Source organism: Corvus hawaiiensis, chromosome 1 (genome assembly GCF_020740725.1).
Source record: "Corvus hawaiiensis isolate bCorHaw1 chromosome 1, bCorHaw1.pri.cur, whole genome shotgun sequence".
Classification (NCBI taxonomy): Eukaryota; Metazoa; Chordata; class Aves; order Passeriformes; family Corvidae; genus Corvus; species Corvus hawaiiensis.
In genome coordinates, this window is record NC_063213.1 from 45,908,140 (window position 1) to 45,928,040 (window position 19,901).

General features: G+C 41.2%; 2 protein-coding genes across 6 annotated transcripts in view; one reads left to right on the plus strand and one right to left on the minus strand.

The window, feature by feature from the left end:
- JAZF1 (JAZF zinc finger 1) overlaps positions 1-15,409 on the plus strand; it is a 188,395-nt gene extending 172,986 nt beyond the window's left edge. Inside the window, exons 4-5 of the mRNA XM_048302788.1 lie at positions 6,466-6,635; positions 13,076-15,409. Coding sequence (XP_048158745.1) covers positions 6,466-6,635; positions 13,076-13,252 — 347 coding nt within the window. The 3' untranslated portion in view covers positions 13,253-15,409. The remainder of the gene's footprint in view (positions 1-6,465; positions 6,636-13,075) is intronic.
- Positions 15,410-15,908: 499 nt separating this feature from the next.
- Positions 15,909-19,901, minus strand: part of TAX1BP1 (Tax1 binding protein 1) — a 56,032-nt gene continuing 52,039 nt past the window's right edge. For all 5 annotated transcript variants that reach the window (XM_048302794.1, XM_048302823.1, XM_048302813.1 and 2 more), the window contains 2 exons: positions 17,699-17,784; positions 15,909-17,054 (listed from right to left, as the gene is read on the minus strand). In XM_048302794.1, the coding sequence (XP_048158751.1) occupies positions 16,853-17,054; positions 17,699-17,784 (288 nt within the window). In that variant the 3' untranslated portion in view covers positions 15,909-16,852. The remainder of the gene's footprint in view (positions 17,055-17,698; positions 17,785-19,901) is intronic.

Sequence of the window (19,901 nt, forward strand, 5' to 3'; positions counted from 1 at the left end):
ATCCATGTTCACATGATTACATGAGAAGGTACATTTTTGAAATTCTCTTGGTGCTCATTCATTAGCTGAGCCTTGCTTCAGCCAGAGACAATAGAAGATTAGTTCTTCTGGGCAGTAATACGTCCTAACAGCTCGTTATTTAGCGCTTGACACTTGATCTGAGCTAGGCGAGGACTGGAAAAGAGAAGAGGAAGGCTGGTTTCTCCAGAAGACATTGTTCTGGCCAAAGCCTGCTCTGACTAGTGTCGTGGGAAAGAGGATGCTGCTGGCAGTGGTGACAGCTGAAGGCAGGATGAGGGAGTGCTCCTGGCGTGAGCAGGCCAGCAGCGGTGGCCACAGCCCACAGAGCCTGCGGGACACGCTGTGCAGGGCTGGCAGCGGCCAGCGGGACAACCCTGCACCCCCAAGGCAGTAATAAGTCATAATTACTATTTTGGTGGCTCTGTTGTGATTGTGAAGAGGGATGGAGGCCTCTGCCAGCCCTGGCAAGTGCCCATTTGACAAACCATAACCATCTCAATCAGCTCCCGCCAGTGACAGCAAAGTTCCAAGTATGCAGTTGGCTTTGAGAACAGAATTGCCTCTCCTCACCCAGAAGTGAGGATCAGAAATACTTGCTGGGAGAAGAGCAAGAACTCAACTGCATGTGCTTGTGCCCATGTGCTGGAGAAGGCTCCAGCCTTCACTGAGGCGAACCTAGTGCTTGCTGTATTTAGGTGCTTAATCCAAACACTGGAATTGCCCTTACTGTCTAAAATGCCAGTGTCTGTAGCACTGCAAAGTGCTCTGTTAAACTTCTCTGGGTTTTCTTCAGTTGTGTCTACATCATCTTTGTGGACATGAATGGTAGCAGTGTTTTTGAAGATCTAAGAAATTAATCTGAGCAGGCTTTTCACAAAGGCTGAAAACTGCTTTCTGTCCTCTGAGTCCCCTCTCCCCCCACCCACTAAAACAAGCAAGCTAGCAAAGACCCTGGCTTAGTCTGGCTGGATGATCTAGTGTCTGACATTTGTTGCTGGAGTTCACAGAGCCAGTGCACTCTGCTACCCATACCAGCTCTCAGCTGAGAGAGTCCTGCTACAGCTTCTAGACTAAAGACTTGCATAGCAGCTGTTATTTAACTGTTTTGTATTTCATTGCCCCTAGCATTTATTTCCTGTTCTTTATATAAAGGAAGAATATTTCATTTTGAATGACTTGATATGTCTTTAGATCAGCAATGAGTATCAGCTGTAGGGACACTGCCCCTGCTTTCAAGTATGGAGGAGGTTGTGTGCATCCATGGGCACAGAGGGAAGAAGTCTGACAAATCCATAAATGTGCTTTAGTGTTAACCCAAAATTCACATAGTATTAATAATTCACTTTTTTTATCAAGAAAACTGTCGCAGTATATGGGAATGCAAAGTTCTTAACATAAGAAGTGCTCTCATAAAACTGTTTCTATGAAATACAAACTGCAAGTCCCGCACGGGACAAAGTGTGAAGCTGAATTTTTATGAGAAATCCTTGGAATTACCATGAACTTTCAATGACACTAGTAATGTTGGTTCCCACTGCAGTAAGCTATTTGCTCATAGTTATTCATTGTTACTTAAATGTATCCTTTCTGGTCACAAAAATAATTGGCAAGGATGTTTTGGGTTTGTTTTTCTTCATGGGAGGAGAAAGGAAGAACTCATAATGTTTTTGATCAGAGGTCAAGATAGATCCTACTCATTAAAATGGCACACACAGCTTGTGCTGGTTTTAATCAGCTTTGTCTTTTTTATATTTAAAGGCACAGCAGAGAAGTCTTTGGATTTGAAAAGCAATGTAACAACAAATGCTGTGCACCTGCTAGAACAAAGATTCATTTAAAGTTCAGGGGAAAACCCTCTAAATCTCACCATAGAATGAATTCGCTCAAGCAAAAGGCAGAATTTATCGTGGCTGCAGTGGTGTGAATACAGAATAAACCCCAGAAACATAAAAGATAAAGCCTCAGATTTTCAGCAGTGTAGCTGGGATGTTGTCTATTCCAGAATGTCAAATGAATTAGCTCTCTGCAAAGCATTTCTGAGCTCTTTAAATTACTGACTTCATCTACTGGAAAACAAAAAAGTAGTAGATGGGCATCGAAGAGGTGAGATCTTTGCTGTAGGATTAAGTGACATTCTCACTGATTTTGATAGCAAAACTGACTGGCAGCAGAGGTGTAGACCAAGTCTTTATGGTCGGCTTTGCTTTTTGTCAAACAACGAAGGCTTCTTACCTTACAGGCAGTAATCATAATCCCTTTTCGTGCGTGTCTTTACTTTTGGCTGTGACATAGACAGCCTCTTCATTTGTGATGGGTTCTTTAAATGCAGTGTGAAAATTACAAGAGAAAGAACTTGCTGGAACTCTTTGTGACCCAGTATGTTTTGTGGCTTCTCATAACGGGTAATTTTATGTGATACCTGGCTCCAATATGACATCCTGTGTGAGTTGTGCCTAGTGGAGTCCACCTCCCCTTTGAGGAGTAGTGGCATTGTCTCAGCATGGAAAATTGCAGGGAAGAAAAAAAAACTAAACTAGCCACTCTTTCCTTGCCTTTGTTTTGTGTCATTTTTTGATCTGCTGGGGGCAGCATAGATGAAGTGAGTCTTTTGGCAAGGCCACTGGAGCGAGGAGTGGGGAAATGGCTTTGTGGGCCAGGACTGAGGGAATATTGCATGCGAGGGTGCGTGCAGTATTAAGAAGATGTTACTGAGTTATTTGGATAAGAAAGCAGTGGTTTAGGTTAGGCCAAGGTAGAACTGTGTAGGGTCTCTGGATGAAAGCCAGATGATAAAATTGGTTATTATGTTAAAGAGTAATGAGCTAGCAAGGAGCCTCAGAAAAAGTATTGCCAGAGGAAAGAGACAGAGAGCAGGTTTTTTGCTATGATAGAACTAGTATTTAGTTATGGTAATAACATTGTATGTTTGTACAGTGCCTTGCTGAAAGCATGTGCTTCTCTATCAGCCAGATATTTAGATGCTTTGTCTTTGAGCACTGTGTGTCGTTGAGTTTTGGGGGAGGTTTTTTTTGCTATTTAGACTTCTGAAGCATAATTCTGATATTTTTCCTTTGAATACCTGGGGGGGGGAACATTCAGTCCATTTCCCAAGCGTGAGGAGAAAGGGTGAAGCCATTGGCACCTGTGCTACAGGAAGGGCTCAGCTCAATGCCCAAAGTCACGCAGTTGTTACACCCTGGAACAGGCCATAGGTTGGATGCAAAGGTGCTTAATTTTTTTTTTTTTTTTCCTTTAAAAAAGTAAATATTTACAGATATAATTTTGAAACACCAACCAAGATTTTAGGAGGAGAAAAAAAAAAAGGCAAGCAATTAACTAAGTCTGTCTCAATCAAAGTGCGCTGCCGTGCACTTCCCCTCAGCGCGCTGCTGGTCCCCGGGAGCGCTGCCCGAGGAGCCGGGCTCAGGTTGCAGTTTGTACACCTGATGTGGAACCCAGGGCCAGCGCCTCCTGCTCCGGCTGGGAACGGCCTCGCAGAGAAACCGTGCTCAGCCCTGCACCACTTAATTAAAATACCTCATCCAGAGGCTGTTTATAATGGCAGCGCCAACCTGCGCGTTGTGCTTTTTGTTTTCCCTCTTGTTTTATTTCCCCCCTCTCTGATGTGTTGCACGCAGTCAGTGAGGCACCACATGGGTTGCTGCTCTTAGACACTGACAACTGAGGAAATTAAATTCTGAGGCAGAATCAGTTAAAAGCATGACTAAATCGGTGTTGTTTTTCTATAACAACTGAAACAACATAATTATTTTAAGGTTGAATTTTTATTGCTAATGATTTTTTTTCAAGGCAGTAAATTTCTTTGCATTTTCCTTATATTAAGATCCTTTTAAATACATTTTGGGATTTCTAATGGCTTTTGGATTTTATTTTTTTAAGAGAGTAGAAGCAGTTGAGTTCAGTAGACACTTTTAGATAAAAGCAGTGATAGACTGCAGTTCCAGCTTCATATGAAGTCATACGGCACCATTAGTATTACTGTTATGAGCAAGAAGAAACACCTATTTATATGGTCATTCATATGAAAAAGCTTATTGTATTTGTAAAATCTGCAGTGACATCTGAATTTAAAAATTTAAGACAATAGAGCATTTGCTTATACTGGTTAAAGAACTGTTTTGAGTGTACTAGACCAAATCTTGCATTTTTGTTCAGGTAAGCCAATGAAAAGAAAACCGTAAGAATGGTCTGATCTCAGAGATGCTTACACACACAGTTCGGTCTCGTCTGTCTCTCTCCTTCACTGAGACTGCCTTTGAGTGAAGTACAGACAAACATTTTTACAGAATTGGATCTTACTGTACAAAGTTACTAGAAAAATTCAAAGAGCACCCCTTAATCTCTTTAGGAAAACCAAGGGAAATGCATAATAGTACTGACTGCAGCTTCTCCCCACTGTTCTGTGTATCTTTTCTTTTATATATTGTATTGTATATTAAGTTTTAAAGAGCACTGATTGTTGCTTTATGAAAGCATACTCCTTATCATCACTAGAAGGAGTGGTGTCCCTACGAGATGCCATACAGTCTCAAATGATGTTTTCTTCAGGAGTACAAAATCCTATTTGGGCGGAAATCACACGCTCTTAAGGGGGCTCACAAGGGGGGTGATTATAAAGGCAGAAATTGTTGGTATCACTGTTTAGAAATTGTATATTTTTTCATCCTAGGAGTGCCTATGTGTATTTACAATAGGGTTTTCTGTTTCATTTGCTTTAAAAAAACCCCACTGAGCTAAAAGGTTTGAAAGGAACAGCTTGAGGAATTTTTTCCATCAAGATACAATCACGGGCAGGAAATCGTAGAAGCAGAGTTGTGGTTCTGCCTCCATTTTTTTATTAGTTAATTAAACTATAACAACTCTTAACTTCATTTTAGGTTAACTGTTCCTAGAGTTCAGAAATATTTTAAGAGGTCAATAATGCTTTCTTTGGCTCTCACTCATTCAGAGTGGGATGAGGAGCCGCAGTCAGCAGGGCAGAGTTTTCCAGATGTGCTGCAGGGCCTGTGCATGCGCTCATGTCGACAGTTGTCACTGGTGGGAAACCATCCCTCTGTCCTCATCTGCACACCACCCTGTGCAGATGGGAGCCACGGGAAAGAAACATGGACAGCCTGACATCTGTCCTGACCAAAGCTCAGGAGCCCTGGGTGCTGGCAGCTACCAGCTGCCACGTGTTGTTACTCAGTGCTGAGTCTGACTGGGAATGCTGGGGAAGGGGGAGTCCAAAGAGACAGTAGGTGGGGAGTTTCACCAGAAGCAGAAACACCGCTAAGAACCCGCTGTACTTTGCAGGATGGATTTTCCCTGTGAATTCAGGTCACTTCATGAGGCATCTGTCTGCATTTTCCCCTCAGCGGGTAGAGCTGCTCAGAGCCGTGCACTGAAAGGGCACATGAGGGAAGAGCCATGCAAGTGTCACATAACTGTCTTTAATAGCGGGAGCTATTCCAGCACTTGGAGCCAAATTGTCTTTCAGCAGAAAGGATAAAATTTAGCAGAGCTGGGAAAGGGAAAGAAGAAAGGGGAGGAGAAACACAGCACCACCTCCTGCTGACACCACAGAAGTTTCCCTCAGCTTTCCCTCTCTCCCTCTGTGCATATATTTTCTTTTTAATCAGCTGTGGCTCTTCCCTCCCCTGCTTTTCTTTTTTCAACTGTATTTTTACAGTTGGAATTCTGCTTTTCTAATTTCTCTTGTTTCACATTTAACTTCTTCAGAGGATTTCATTAATAGTTATTGCAATTAAAAATAATAAATAAACTCAGCACCAGCTGCTCAGATGGCTGTCGTAGCATATCTGGAACATAATGTGGTCTGTTCAGGGCAGCCACACAATGCAATTTATACCCACACCTGAGGGAATGAATTTCACAACTATAATTGCTACAATATAATTCTTACTAATGTTGTGCTATAATTCCTATTAATTCCAAAGGGCTAGTAAATGCATTAGGACTTGTCAACATATTATTTTACACTGTTTATGATCTGTAGAATTACACTCTTCAGTATTGTATTGCATAAAGAAATGCCTTAAAATTAGCTTTAATTGGAGGAGGGGAGGGAGCACATTTTCTGTTTGGGCACTGGGAAAGACGGAAGAATCCTGGTGTTTGAGAAGCAATGAAACTGCATTTTAAAATCAGTCCTTTGAACTTTCTGTGCCATGCAGTTAACAGTTTATGAAGATATATTAATAATGCCTGTCCTGGTTATTAGAAAAAGAACCACTGGTGTCTTTATGAAGGAATAAATAACTACAAGAAAGATAGGGTTATAAAATTTAAAATAACTGTCTTCCAGAAAAGACAAAAGTGGGGAAATTACAAGTCATTGTAGCTGATGTAATAAATGCAGAATGAGTTATCTTGCTGTGCTCTTATTTATTCTTGTTTTATCTGACTATTCTGCTTTTCTAGGTAGTGAATATGATGAGGAGGAAGTAGACTATGAAGAATCAGACAGTGATGAGTCCTGGACTACAGAAAGTGCTATCAGCTCTGAAGCTATCCTTAGTTCAATGTGCATGAACGGAGGGGATGAGAAACCTTTTGCCTGTCCTGTTCCTGGATGTAAAAAAAGATATAAGGTAAGTAGTAGTGCAGACCTACCTCATTTCCTGCTGGTGTAGGTGGTGGGGGAAGCCTCTAAAATCAGTTTGCAGTATTCTCATTTAATAGACTTTTCACAATTATTTTTGTGACATTTTAGCAGAATATTTTTTTCACTGGTTTCCTCTCAAGCACAGCCAAGTTTATCAGTTTTACAAGGGATGTCTGTCTGTCAAGAGAGATTACATACAGCAACTCTTTTGCTTTACACATTTTAACGAGCTTTGTGTTATTTAGACAAATTAACTGCAGAATGCAGGAGCAAAATAATCTCTTACTACAAGCAAAATAAGCTCTTGGGTCCCTTTCAGAAACGTGAAATAAAAAGCTTCTGTCTATCTGTGCCAGAAAGAATTCCTTCTGCTTAACTGCTAGAGATATCACCTCCTCTTTAGTGAGACGGTGCCCAGGGTGCATTTTCTGATAAAGATGATGTGTGGAATGTAGTGGTTAACATCGTGCAGGCCAGAATTCACCTCGGGAAGACTGAGTCTTGGAGAAATTCTGGCATCATTCTGTCCTGGGTCCAAGTTCCCGTGACCTGCCTGCACAGTTGTCAGTGACCACATGTGCAGGGCTTGCATCCCTCTGCATGACACCTGGGAAACAATACCCTGGCCCCCCTACCCCACCCCACTCTTTACTTGCTCTCCATCATGAGAAATTTTTGTCTCTTTATGTGAGCGAAGGATTTCTAAACTGGAACCTTGAGCTGGCCGATGTAGAACATGCCAGGATGTTACAGGAGTGTTGCTTCACGTGCATCAGTGCAGAGACATGAAATTGTGTTGAACATCTTGCACTTCAGTATGGTGTTCTTTAACCATTCACATTTGGGAATGGAAGTAGCGTGTTGGCACACTTCCTCTAAGTCATTTTCTAGAGTTTTTGCATGAACTACTGGAAAATCCAACCACTGACCCTACACCCTAGAAAAACCATGGTGCCTGGCTTGGTTTTTCACTAATTGTATTTTATGGCTTGTCCTTTAAATAACTGGTAAGTAGGGACTTAAAAGGGAACAGAAATATGAAATAGAAATATAGGAAGGCCAAATAGCATTTGAGATAAAACAGTTGTGGCAAGAATGGAGAAACTGTGCATGAAACCATGTAGTGGATGAAAATCTGTTTCAGTGATGCTGCAGCAGCTCCCACAGCAGCAAATCACAAGACTCAGGTTCCTGTACAGACCACTTAACCCTGACAACACTATTTCATAAGACATGGACAAGGAAGCAGTGTGCTGTTTTCTTAGTGACATACAAGTCTTTTTGCTGAGATTATCCTGAACTATGTAGTGTTTATTCTCCAGTTACTGGAAAAACTGAACACCATTTCCAGGGCCAGGGCACAGGGAAAGATGGTTTTGGACTACTTGCAAGTATTACTTTGCAGATAAACTCACATTATTGATGATCAGTACTTTCCTTGTGTGTGGTAGGAGCTGTGCCAGACAGAGAGTATGGTATAAAAAGCTAAATCCCTAGCTCAGGAAGCAAACAAGCCATGGTGATTTTTAGAAGTCATGTGCCCAGAGGGCATCTATGCATTGCAGAAAACATTCACTTAATGGCAAAGGCTGGAAGGAGAACCCTGTAATTTGCTATATCCTGTCTGTTCTCTGTTTGACTGCCAGCCCTCTGTCTTTTTATTGCCCAAATGAGCAAGCTGTTTGTGCCTGCTTCTGCTATCTCACTACCTTCATCTCAAATGCAGGAGGACTGTCTATAAGGGGTATCTTGTACACCATTAATGGTAGAGCAGCCGGGGGAAGAAGTTAATGACCCTTAGAGGGGCTGACAGGGAGCAGCAGCAAATAAAAAGTACCATATTCTCCTAAGAGACTCACCTCTGTTTAGTCCTCGTAGGAAAACACATTTCCTTAAATTCTGCCTCACCTCATTCTCTTTTCTCTGGGCTCTGTTTCCTCCCTTTTTTATTTTCAGCCTATTTTTTTTCTTTTTGCATTTTTATCTTTGTTTCCTTCCTTTTAGCTTTGTGTCAGCTGTGTTTCTTGTTTCCTCTTTATCTTCCTTCTGCTTAACCCACTCGTCCGACGAATTATTTGCAGAGTCTGGGTAGGGAGTCCTGTGATCAAAGCCCTGGGATTTTCTGGTGGGTACTGGATAATCACAGTCAGGACTGTAAAACAATTATAGTGCTCCAAACAGGAACACAGACATGCACATACAGTAACTGCCAGGCTCACTTTACGGCTGAGAAAGGATGCATTCCTTTAGGGAGCGAGGAGGAAAGGAGGATATACAGTTTTCTTTTGTCTGGCCTTAGGTGACGTAAGTTTGAGAAGCAGAATGGTATTTTTAGAGATTTTATTTGTATTACAGTACTGCTTAAAGGACCCAGTAGGGATGGGGCACCTTTTTGCAAACAATGTTCAAGGATAAGAGACGGCCTCTGCACTGAAAAGTCATTATGGAAAGGTAAATAAGACAAGAATGAGTACAACAAATACTCCCAAGGAATGGGCTGGGGCAGACAATGGAAACTGTAAGGAGAACATGTTTATACACAAGCCCAGATGTGTATCAGAAGCCCCTGCTGGCCTCCTGCCCAGCTGCTGTCTCCTGGCGCTTTCTCATAGGCAGTGCAAATACTCATAAGCATTTCGTTGTTCCTCAGGAACTTTTATTTTTAAAAATTGTTTGCTTGTAATAGGTATTGGTACTCTGTATAATATGACATAGATTTTCTTGAGAAGCCACAGATCCTGGGGGAAATATTTTTCTTTAAATTACATGTAAATTTCTTTGTGGGATAGTCAGAAACATCTAAATCAATGTGAAACACACTGACTTCTAGATGCTTTAAACACAAGTCTTTGAAGTTCTGAAGCTTGCTTTCTTCTCTAATTTTGCTTACTGAGCTGGAAATGAAGTTACAATTACTTTATAGTTTTCCGTTTATGGATATTTTTTTCTTCCTGTGATTCATCTTTGGTGCCTGAAATTTGTTTTTTAGAAAATCACCTGTGTTATTCAAAGGAACCCAAAGGTATTATCCTTTTTTCTGTGGGGTTCACCCTCACCAGACTTTGGATTTACATCCAAATTCAGATGCCCTGTCAAGAAGTGTATGGATATCAAGTAGTTAATGTGCTTTGCAAAATGCCACCTGTAGGAGCTAAAATGGGATTTATGAAGGTGTTGATTAGTTTTCCTTTTATTTAATACCCCTTGAGTGGTCTCCAGGTCTGGAGAAGGACATTGGAAATGCATATAAGATGTAGATAAACTTACTCAGGCAACATCCAAAGAGCAAATGATGTTTGAGACAGCAGATACAACAGACCCCAAAAATAATGCATATATGCTAGCATAGAGAAAACCCTAGAGTATTTGTCTTGAATTTTCTAGTTTGTGCAAATTTAGTAATAAAAAGAATATATTTCAGTGCATACAGAATGTAGCTTATATCTGTGACTTTTCTTTGGCCTTGGGCAAGAGGAAAAGTGAAACCTCCCAAGGCTGCCGAGGCATTGGGCTCGTCTGTCTGGCAGGTGTAAGGATGAGGGTCCTGTCAGGTGGCACAAACCCCCAGGAAGGCTGACCTATGAGTGGTGAGACCCAGCAGAGCTTAGGGAAGGAGAATATTGAAGTGAGAGGGAAACAAGGGAATTTACTTGAAAGAAAGGAGCAAGCCAGAGCTTGCAAGTCAAACAGAGGAACCAGACCCACAAAGAAAACTTCAGGATGAAGAGCCAAGATTACAAAAGCATGTATAAATGTCCAAGGCTGAAACAAGAAATCACTCAAACCATCCTTTTGAGGTGTCTTTTCCTACTTGAAGTGGGGCTGCCAAGTTCTCTGCAGTGTAGTGCCTTTGTGAGTCCTGCCGTGCAAAAGGGGCCCTGCCCAACAAGAGCCTTTGTGTCCGTGCAAACCAGGTAGTGCCAGTCTAAACTTCTCTATCGCCTCCTGATCTGGTCCCAGGTTAATAATTGTTTCCTCCTGTTCAAGATTTTTAGAGTGCCCTTCTCTACTGCCATCTTCTTCCTCAATCATCTGTGAGAGTAAATAGTGAGCAACCTAAGTAACCAGAGCAATAAAAGTGATGTACGAGTTTGGCCGTGGCTTTTGCTGTACCTCAGCAAACTGAGCCCAGACGTACAACAAAGTGTTTACATTGCAGCAGTGGAAAAAGTGCCGAAGAGTCGCTGTAATTCTAACACCAGTTTCCTTTTAGACAGAAGTACAGGTCAAATTTCACATTACACAAGCTCCTCATGCTATGCGTGGTTACTGTTTTTCAAACCTTCCATGGCCTAATTCATCCCACGTAGGTTTCTGCTTTAGAATCTCCTTAAATTTTTCTGCCTGAAAATACTTCCCCCCCCCCTTCACCAAAGCCTGGGGTGTACTGGGGCTGATGGATCATTAAAAAATCTGGATGAGATCATGGCATAGTGAGGGTATTTGTGATTGCAGATTTACGGCATCTGTAGCAATTCACAGCAGCTCAAAAGCATCCAGAAGTGGTTTCTTAGAAAAATTAAAAGTTTAAACAGGAACAGGGTTTTTTAAAATATTTAAACAATATTTAAAATATTGTTATTATAGATAACAGGGCATGTTTTTAAAATTTCACTGCGGTAGCAAAAGTTTAGCAGGTCACACCCAGATTTTCTCCTCTTTTGAAGGCATAGGTCCTTAAAGGTACACAGATGATGGCAGATGCCTTATGAAGTCCTCATGCCATCCAGTGGCAGTCCCAGCCCCCGCACCCCAACAGTTCTGTGGGTGCTGGAGGTCGAAACTAGGTGCAAGATGATCCAAAAGCTACCCCAGGATCTCAGATTACTTGCAGAGAATTCACTTGACTGCTCTTGAGGCTGATGTGTAGCTTTGATTGGCTTTTGGAGTTGTGTTTGTACAGCTTTCTGCCTCTTCTGAGTGCTCTGCACCCAGACAAACTCTGCCCTGATGGCTCGTGTTCCTGTGTCTGGTTGGTGTCGGAGATGGGGTATTCTCAGCTCCCACATCTCAGGAGACAACTGTGCAGGGGTTGTTCAGCATTTTTAAGGGTGTAAAGGACAATTCAGAGGCTGGATTTACAACCTCAGGTGAGGATTCAGTGCCTGGATGCTCTGGAGGAGAGGAGCATGAATCTGTGGGCAGAGCAGTTGCTTGCAGTCTTGCACCCCTTTTCCAGGGTGGATATTTGAGACTCTTTTTTTCTGTGAGTTCCAAGCTGGAGCTTCCACTTACTGTAAGCTGCACATTGATAAAACTTGTTGTTTAAAGAGCCAAAGGGACTTTCTGTTACGTGTAACACCAGGCAGTGGTTCAGCAAAGACAAAATCCCTAAGACCTAATGGAGGGGGTTGTTTAATATCCAGGCTGTTGATTTTAGCTTTTTTTTTTTTTTTTAAAATCTTAAAAAAAATACTGAGATACATATCTGGAAACTTTAGAGAGAACACAGGAGAGCCTTGAACTGGTTTTTTTGGTCACAAATGCTGTCTTCTTTGGTATCATCCTAGGAGAAGCTCAAATGAAAGACAGTATGCCTTTGTTTACTCATCCAAAAATCCAAGCTCTTTTAGTGGAACAGATGAGAGACTTCGGTGTACTACATAGAACAATATCACAACAGCTGCTGAGATCACAACAGCTTCTTCCATCTTTGCCAGAAATATGTGTAAAGGAAGACAGGGACATTACTTTGATTTATGTTTAGTAAGGTTTTTGGTTGATGTGGCAGAAGTGTGGCCTGTTTCCTGCCCTTGCCAGTGTAACAGGGTGTGTGTTGTGTTGTTGTGTTTTGCACTAGTGGGGATCAGCTCTCCAGTTTTAGCTGTGGAGTATTCCCAAACAATAGTTATTTTGAAGAGAGCTTCTCTGGATTATTTTCTAAGTGTCCTGTGTAAGTCTTTGAGTTAAGCATTCCCTGCAGTTAATTCTTTGGAGGCAATGTGTAAACGATCAGAATTTGCTGGAGCTTAAAGACGTATCTAGAAACAATGACACAAAACAGAACAGACCCACCATAGGGGGAGTCTCAGCTCTTTAAAGAGGTGTGACCCGAGTCTTCATGCCAATTCTTTGTTTGCTTGTAAATGAACGTCTCAATAAGATTCGTCAGTGCTATATGAAAAAGATGTCAGGATGCAAAGAGCAACCATGTGTGAGCCCATTAATTGGTATTCTTTGGGAAGTGACGTATACTGGGAGATAGAAATCAGGATTACCCAGGTAGGTGAGTTTTGAGAACCCCACAGATTATTCTCCTTGTCCCACTTGGTACCTTGGGAGCACAGCCCATGTGTAACACCCAGCAGGAGCTCATGGCAATTTATAGGATCTTGCTCATGACGCTGATCCATTTTCAGTTTTTAACTGGAAGCAGAGCCCATGTCCACCTGGCCAAGCACTGACAATATCCCTTCTCCCTCACAGAATGTGAACGGTATCAAGTACCATGCCAAGAACGGCCACAGAACACAAATCCGCGTACGCAAACCATTCAAATGTCGCTGTGGAAAGAGTTACAAGACAGCTCAGGGCCTGCGGCACCACACAATCAATTTCCATCCCCCCGTGTCTGCTGAGATCATCAGGAAGATGCAGCAATAACATGCTGGTCACAAATGTGCCAAGAAATCCTCACCAGCAGTTGCTGATTTTGAGAACAGCCACCTTTTTCAGGGGAAGCACTCAGCAACCCTTTAAAAAAATTAAATGCATGCTTTAAAATTTTCTGTAATTTTGGAATGATGTATCTTTGTAGAGTTAATGATTTTGTACATTTGCACATGTTATCATCATACCCATTTTCATTACTTTGAGATAAGGTGCTATAAAAGCTATAGGTCCTTCAGAACATTTTTCTCCAAAAATACAAAAAAAGGAACTAGGGGGACATTGTGTATTTAGTTGTACTGACGTGTGGGACAGGAGCGTGAGGAGGAGAGCTTGGCACTGACATCCTTTCAAGATTGTAACGTGATGAAGACTTTTGATGCATCTGTCAATGTGTGTGCAAAACCAAAACAGTACCGCCCTCGTCAAACTATAGTTAACATGCCTTACATAACGGAGTTATCAGTGGAGTAGCAAGTCTTTTAGGTAATGGAAATATAAATAAGAAAGAATGTTTAACATAATATGCTAAAAATATTTTCATACTTAAATAACATACATAAAAAGGTGTGCTTGCTGTATTTTATATTATCTTGCAAATCTTTTTTTTTTCTCCCTCTTGAAATGCTGAAAACCTTGCCATTCAAACTAGTAAACAATCACTTTAGTGTTAGCAATTACATTTTTTTCTCTGTACAAGATGTCATATTATGTTCATGCCCATCAAACTTTTGAGGACCAATATCCCAGTCCAACTAAATATTTACCCCTGAACTATCTGTTAGAAAGACACTTGGAAATACTTAAGTGCAAATTTATGTGTGTGTGAGAAACAATTATCTTCATCTCAGATGAAGTTTTGAAGCACTTTGTAGTTCTCTATTGCCAACAGATTTAATGTTTTATGTGTTGCCAATTCTTGCAACTACTGTACAAGCATGTGCTGCGGTTGCAAATAAAAATGAGAAATTCAGCGCATGGTTTAAGGAGGTCCGTTAGTTGTGCTGAGGGAGTTCTAATGCCTCTCCCTCACATTCATTGTTTTGAGATTTTCTTTGTGCATTTTTTGCTTCTCATTGTAGGTCACCACATTCCATATGGAAGTGTCTGTTTAGCTTTACAATTAATTTTGCTGAAATAATGACATTTGAGCCTTACTGAAGATTAAGTGCTTCTTGCAGCAGGTGGTCAGAGACTGACTTAAAAGCCAACATGAGAGTGCTTCGTGTCTGGACCATACCTGAACATTTGTTGCTTGCCATCCTGCCTTGAGCATTCTTCTCACAAGTGCTATTCCTGGAGTTCAGCTGGCTGGGAGCAGAGGGTGGGCACCTTCCACCAGCCCCGGCCTGAACACTCCTTTGCCTGGCAAGGGTGAGGGAGGAACTCCCAGTGTTAACACAGTCATCGCCTTGGCTTGGTTCCTGTTCTTTGAAGTGCAAAAGAAAGCTCACATAAAGGAGGAATGAGCTTTCCCTGTTTTGTTTCCAAAGCTTTAAAGGAAAACTTTTTAAGGATGACAATTACCTATTCTCCAGCAGAGTATAAATCTCATTAAAAAACGTAAGAATCATCCTAATGAGCGTTTAGAACAGCCAAAGTGAAGTGAAACATCCCTCTCTCAGATCCCAGAGAGGTGACCGTGACAGCCGGGTTTAGAGGATGATCCAGACATGAGAGTTACTGGTACACACAAGGCCCCGGGTGGCCACTTCCCACCTTCTGCAGCTTTGGCAACAGATCTGGCCAACAAACACATTTTGGCTCTGCTCCTAGTGCAAGAACTACAGGCTGGGCGAGTTCGTTCAACAGCTAAACAGTTGTAAAACGTCATTGTTGCATGTAAATTCCTTTCAACTATAAAAATTAAATTCCAGTTTCTATTTACCTATTCATTGTGACAGTATTATTAACAGGTAAAGATGGGACTATTTTGTTATACTGTGTATAGTGAATGTATTGTACTGTGTCTGTGAAAAGTGTGCTTTAAATTATATTTTCATATGTTTTGTTGGGGACAAAGTACTTTAAGTTTGAAAGTGACAGAGGTTTGTTTTAGAACTGAAGGCAACTTAAAGAATTCCTGTCAGGAAAGCTGCTTATAAATGTAAATCAAATCACATTTAAAATAAACTGCCTCTGACCTAAAAAGACTGCTCTATTGTCATTCCTAACCGGAAGAGTCAAGTTCTTGGGCTGTGTATAGTCTTTTATTTGTTTATTTTACTTTGGTATCATCAAACTCTTGGAGCCTGTTCTGTTTCCATCTGCTGTTGAGTTGCAGTAAGAAAAGCAACTTGACAAAAGATGCGCATTCAGTACTTCCATGCTTTACCTCGGGCCCCCTCTTTAGACTGCAACTGGCACACGAGCACTGATGAGTTGCTGCTGCCCAGAACACAGCAATTCCTCCATGTCATGCAGTTTTTAGTAACTCCTGCATTAACCGGATATCATGAGAGAACTGCAGACAACAGAAGCTACTCCAAGCCTTAATCCCAGAGTCTCCCTCTCAAAGAAAGAACATAAATAGATGTGAGGAACAACCAGCCCCTTCTCTGTCATACAATGCTGAGTCATATTCACTCCTAAGTAAAATCTACGTTCTGTTTAATTTCAAAATGGGCAGCAGGAAAAATAGACCACTGACTCCATGAATAATTCTGCTTTTAATGTAACAAGACTACTGTACAACAAGTGGGAAGCAAATTTACTTAATACAGTTAAAGTAAATATAAAATGTTTAGATATACACACGTTTTTACTTACTGGAAAGAAATACATAAAGTTAAAACGCAAAAGGTTTTAAAAGCCAGAAGGAACACAATCCACTGTTGAGAAAATAGAACAATATTTTCTACTGAATAAAACGGCAACATAATGGCAGTGACTTTTTTAAACAATTACTTTTAGGCATTTAAGCACAGCAGTTTCTTTCAACTCAAAACCACTGCCTTAAAGTATAACGTACCTCATTTAACGTTACCCCTTAAGGCAAACATTCTAGTTGTGAAACTGAAGTATTTGCCATTCCTTTTGTTGCAAGCCTGGAATCTCACAGTACATGCATCTACATCTCAGAAATGTACTAGAAAACTATATTTTCATAGGGTAAGTAATGTAACTTTCCAATTTAAGTGTTACTCAGAGAAAAACTACATGGATTTGCTAGGAGAAACACCTGCTTATTACATTTTTAACTGTGCCTCAGTTGTCAATGTCAAGAGAAACCACAGGTGTTTTGGTGACCTTTTTTAAGTGTAGCTGAAGAACACCATGAAGCCAGTCTCATTTTTTCTGAGGCCCAGTCATTCCTGTGTCCTTAGGCATTCCACTAAGTAGGGGAAGAAATTCCACTAAGTAGGGGAATAAATAGCTACATACACAACAAGGTGGGAGGCTGTGGGTCTCCTTAGTACAATGTCAGGCAGAGAGAGAAAAGAACCCCATAGCAGCTTAGAGCCACGGCTCCCATTAGAGTACATGAGCTTTTAATCAGAAGTTTGCACTGTTACAGAAAGCTGCACTGCTTTTGTTCCGGAGGTGGACTACTCATAGTGGTGGGGTTTTAAGCTACACTGCAAAACAAAGTATTTAATCAAAATTTAATACGTTCTGATCAAAGTGCGTCTGGACGTGCCTCTCAAAGCCTTGCTGGTCGTAGTCAGGTGGGAACTGCTCGCTGCACATGGGACACACCTTCCAGTGGCTCTCAACGTGCTCCTCAAACTTGCTCTGGTCGTAGTTCGGGGGAAACACCACGTCACAGAGAGGGCATTTCTTGTGCACGTCAAAGCTTCACGAGGAGACGGAGAGAGAAAAAAAGGGAACAGTTTATTTCTACTTATTCTGTTAATGCAAACTAAAAGCAGGGTCCTGCTGCCACCAACATTAAGAACTTTACTACCAACTTAAATTTGAGTGGACTTTGTATCTAAGTATCATCCAGTTCATTTAAATGTTTTTGCCAAAGCACTCAATACAGTCAGAGCAGTTTTACACACAAATTCCAAAAGAACCTGGCATTTTAAAAGCAACATAATTTTGACCTTATTCCAGCTACCACTGAACACAAATCTATTGAATGCCTTAATGGCCAAACAGTTTCATGGGAAACCACTCTCTCTGCTCATAAATGCTTGCTCTTAGCAAACATAACACTTTATAAAAGCTCTAAACTTAGGTTCACAATTAGGTTGGCAAGAGAGGAGAAAAAACAAAAGTTATTCATTCATTTACTAAAAAATTGTCCAAATTCCATCAATGTAAGGAATAGCACGAACACCCTGCCCAGTCTCACGGCATATTCTCTGCCAGTTAATTGTAAACCAAACATCCATTGAAAATGCTTGGCAGCTTTTCACCTCCACCCCCCCCCCCTTGACTAGTTCTACAGAAACCTCTCCATGCCCTCAAAGACCAATAAAAGATAACATCTACCTGGAATCAAAGCAGAAACCTGTGCCCCGCTCACGCAAGAGAAGACTTGGAGGATCAGGAGCAGAAGGTACGGTGTTGTCATCATCCTGTTGAAAAGAGAAAGTATTTTAAAGAATAACCCCTATAAACAGCTTTTTTTTCTCCTCAATATGCATTTTTGTTACCAAACAAACCCAGATGAAATTTATGTTCACTCCGTAATTTGTGCAGCACAAGTTTTACTTTTGTGCATCTTGGCTCTATTCTGCAATTCGATAATACAGCACAAAATGGAGTAACTTCAAGGTGGAAATACAAGTACATTCCAAGATTTTTAGAACTCCAACTCCTACCTCATTTTCCTTTTTATCTCAAAGATGCCCTACAAGCAAGAGTAAGGAATTATTTAGCTGATCTACAAAAAAGGACGTGTGAAGGAGCACATATAACAGCACCCGTACTGTATGTTTTATACAGGTAACTCATATGCATATGGAAAAATATTTGTTTTATGCTCACGTACTTTATGTAACCCCTTATGAAGCATTAATGGAAACAGGGAAGGATGGGAAAATTTCCTCAGTATTCTTCTTCTGACAACACCTGTTTAGTTTCAACCATTTAACATTTCCATTAAGCAGGCAGTGGGGCCTGCTATGACAGATGCTGGAAACAAACATAATCTTGCAGTCTAACCTGTTTGCACCTGCAGTAAAAAGGGCATATGAGTTTTAAAACATCAGTTGTTCCTTTTGCCACGAGAGAGATAGGATGGATGTATTAAGAAAGAAAAAGTATTTAAAGTACTCTTGAGCTACAGTGCTACAGCTTATATAATGCCAAAACCACAACAAATTCGCTGAATACCAGACTGACACACACCAGGACTTAAGCAAGAAAATTAATATGCATCTTCCATCAATAAAACAGTTCAACTACAAACACTGGCCAAATTAACACTTAAGTTAATTTCTTCAGTATAACCCCTCTCCCTCTCCTCCCTTTTTTTTTAAAGCCATTTGTCTTACTGCTGGTCACTTGATAAGATAAAATTGTTTATATCTTTCGCCCTCTCTTTCAGCTTCTGGCAAGTGTAGTACCCACCACATACAAATAAAACATTCCTCGTTCCTTTTTGAGAAACATCTGAAAAAGACAACAATGCCTTCCTCTGCACAAGTGCACCTGCACTGTCCTACATGGCTGCCCTGCAGAACTCTCTTCAACAGAAGGCAAGCACATGTAAAGCCTTTGGAATGTCCTACGGCTACAGCTTTCTCGTGGCCCAGTTCCCGTAATTGTGAAATTCATACTGTGTGTTCCTTACAGCAGCTTCTGACCCAGGCCCTGCACAAGAATGTCAATACTAAGTATGTACTGATATTACCCTGTTAAGATACGGAACATTTGTCTCTTCAGTGTACTTTTGCTCTTGGCCAAGTCTCAGAGATCAGTTCTTAACCTTCTGGGATGCCTAACCCACACAAGAAGAATGCAAATGTCTCTGTGTTGAGCTGACCTCACAGAGATGTTACAGAGATTACTGTGTAACCAAGGCATGGTCAAACAGGAACCATGAGAACTTTATCTTAGTCTGAGAGGACTTCCCAGCTATTCTAATTACAAGTTACAGTAAACACTATACAGTCACCCAGAACTAAAAATTCTCACGCAGTGCTCTGGGGTAACTCGGAACCTCTGGAAAACAGAGAAGGTGACATTGTATTGGACTCCAACAGCTGTCTATTTCTGTCATTACTGATGGACAAAACTCCTAAGTGTTCCATGTAAAACAGAGCACTTTATGGGGGGAGGACGGATCATCATGTTTCAGTGGTTCACTGCCACTTAGTGCCCAGTACCATCCAGCAATCCATTCTTTATTCTTATAAATGAAGTTACATGAGCTTTTCAACCTGACATTTAAACACCCATCACTCTCCCCTGGTGGAAAGAACCATCCTTGACAGCTCAAAAGACAAAATGAGGTGGTAGTTGAAGCTGCTTTACAGAGAGTTGGACAACAACTGCTGGGACACCAGCCCTCAGTGGCTCTGCCTATGCTGTATTTTAAGCAAAGGCATCAGCTTACTTCAAGACTATGTGGTTGAGTCATCCAAGTTATTTCAATGAAAGCCCACACCCATAACTTGAGAGAGTTTCATCTGCCCTTCATGTAGATCCAAGGCCACCTTTCTTGCAGTCCATACTGAAGATCAGGGAC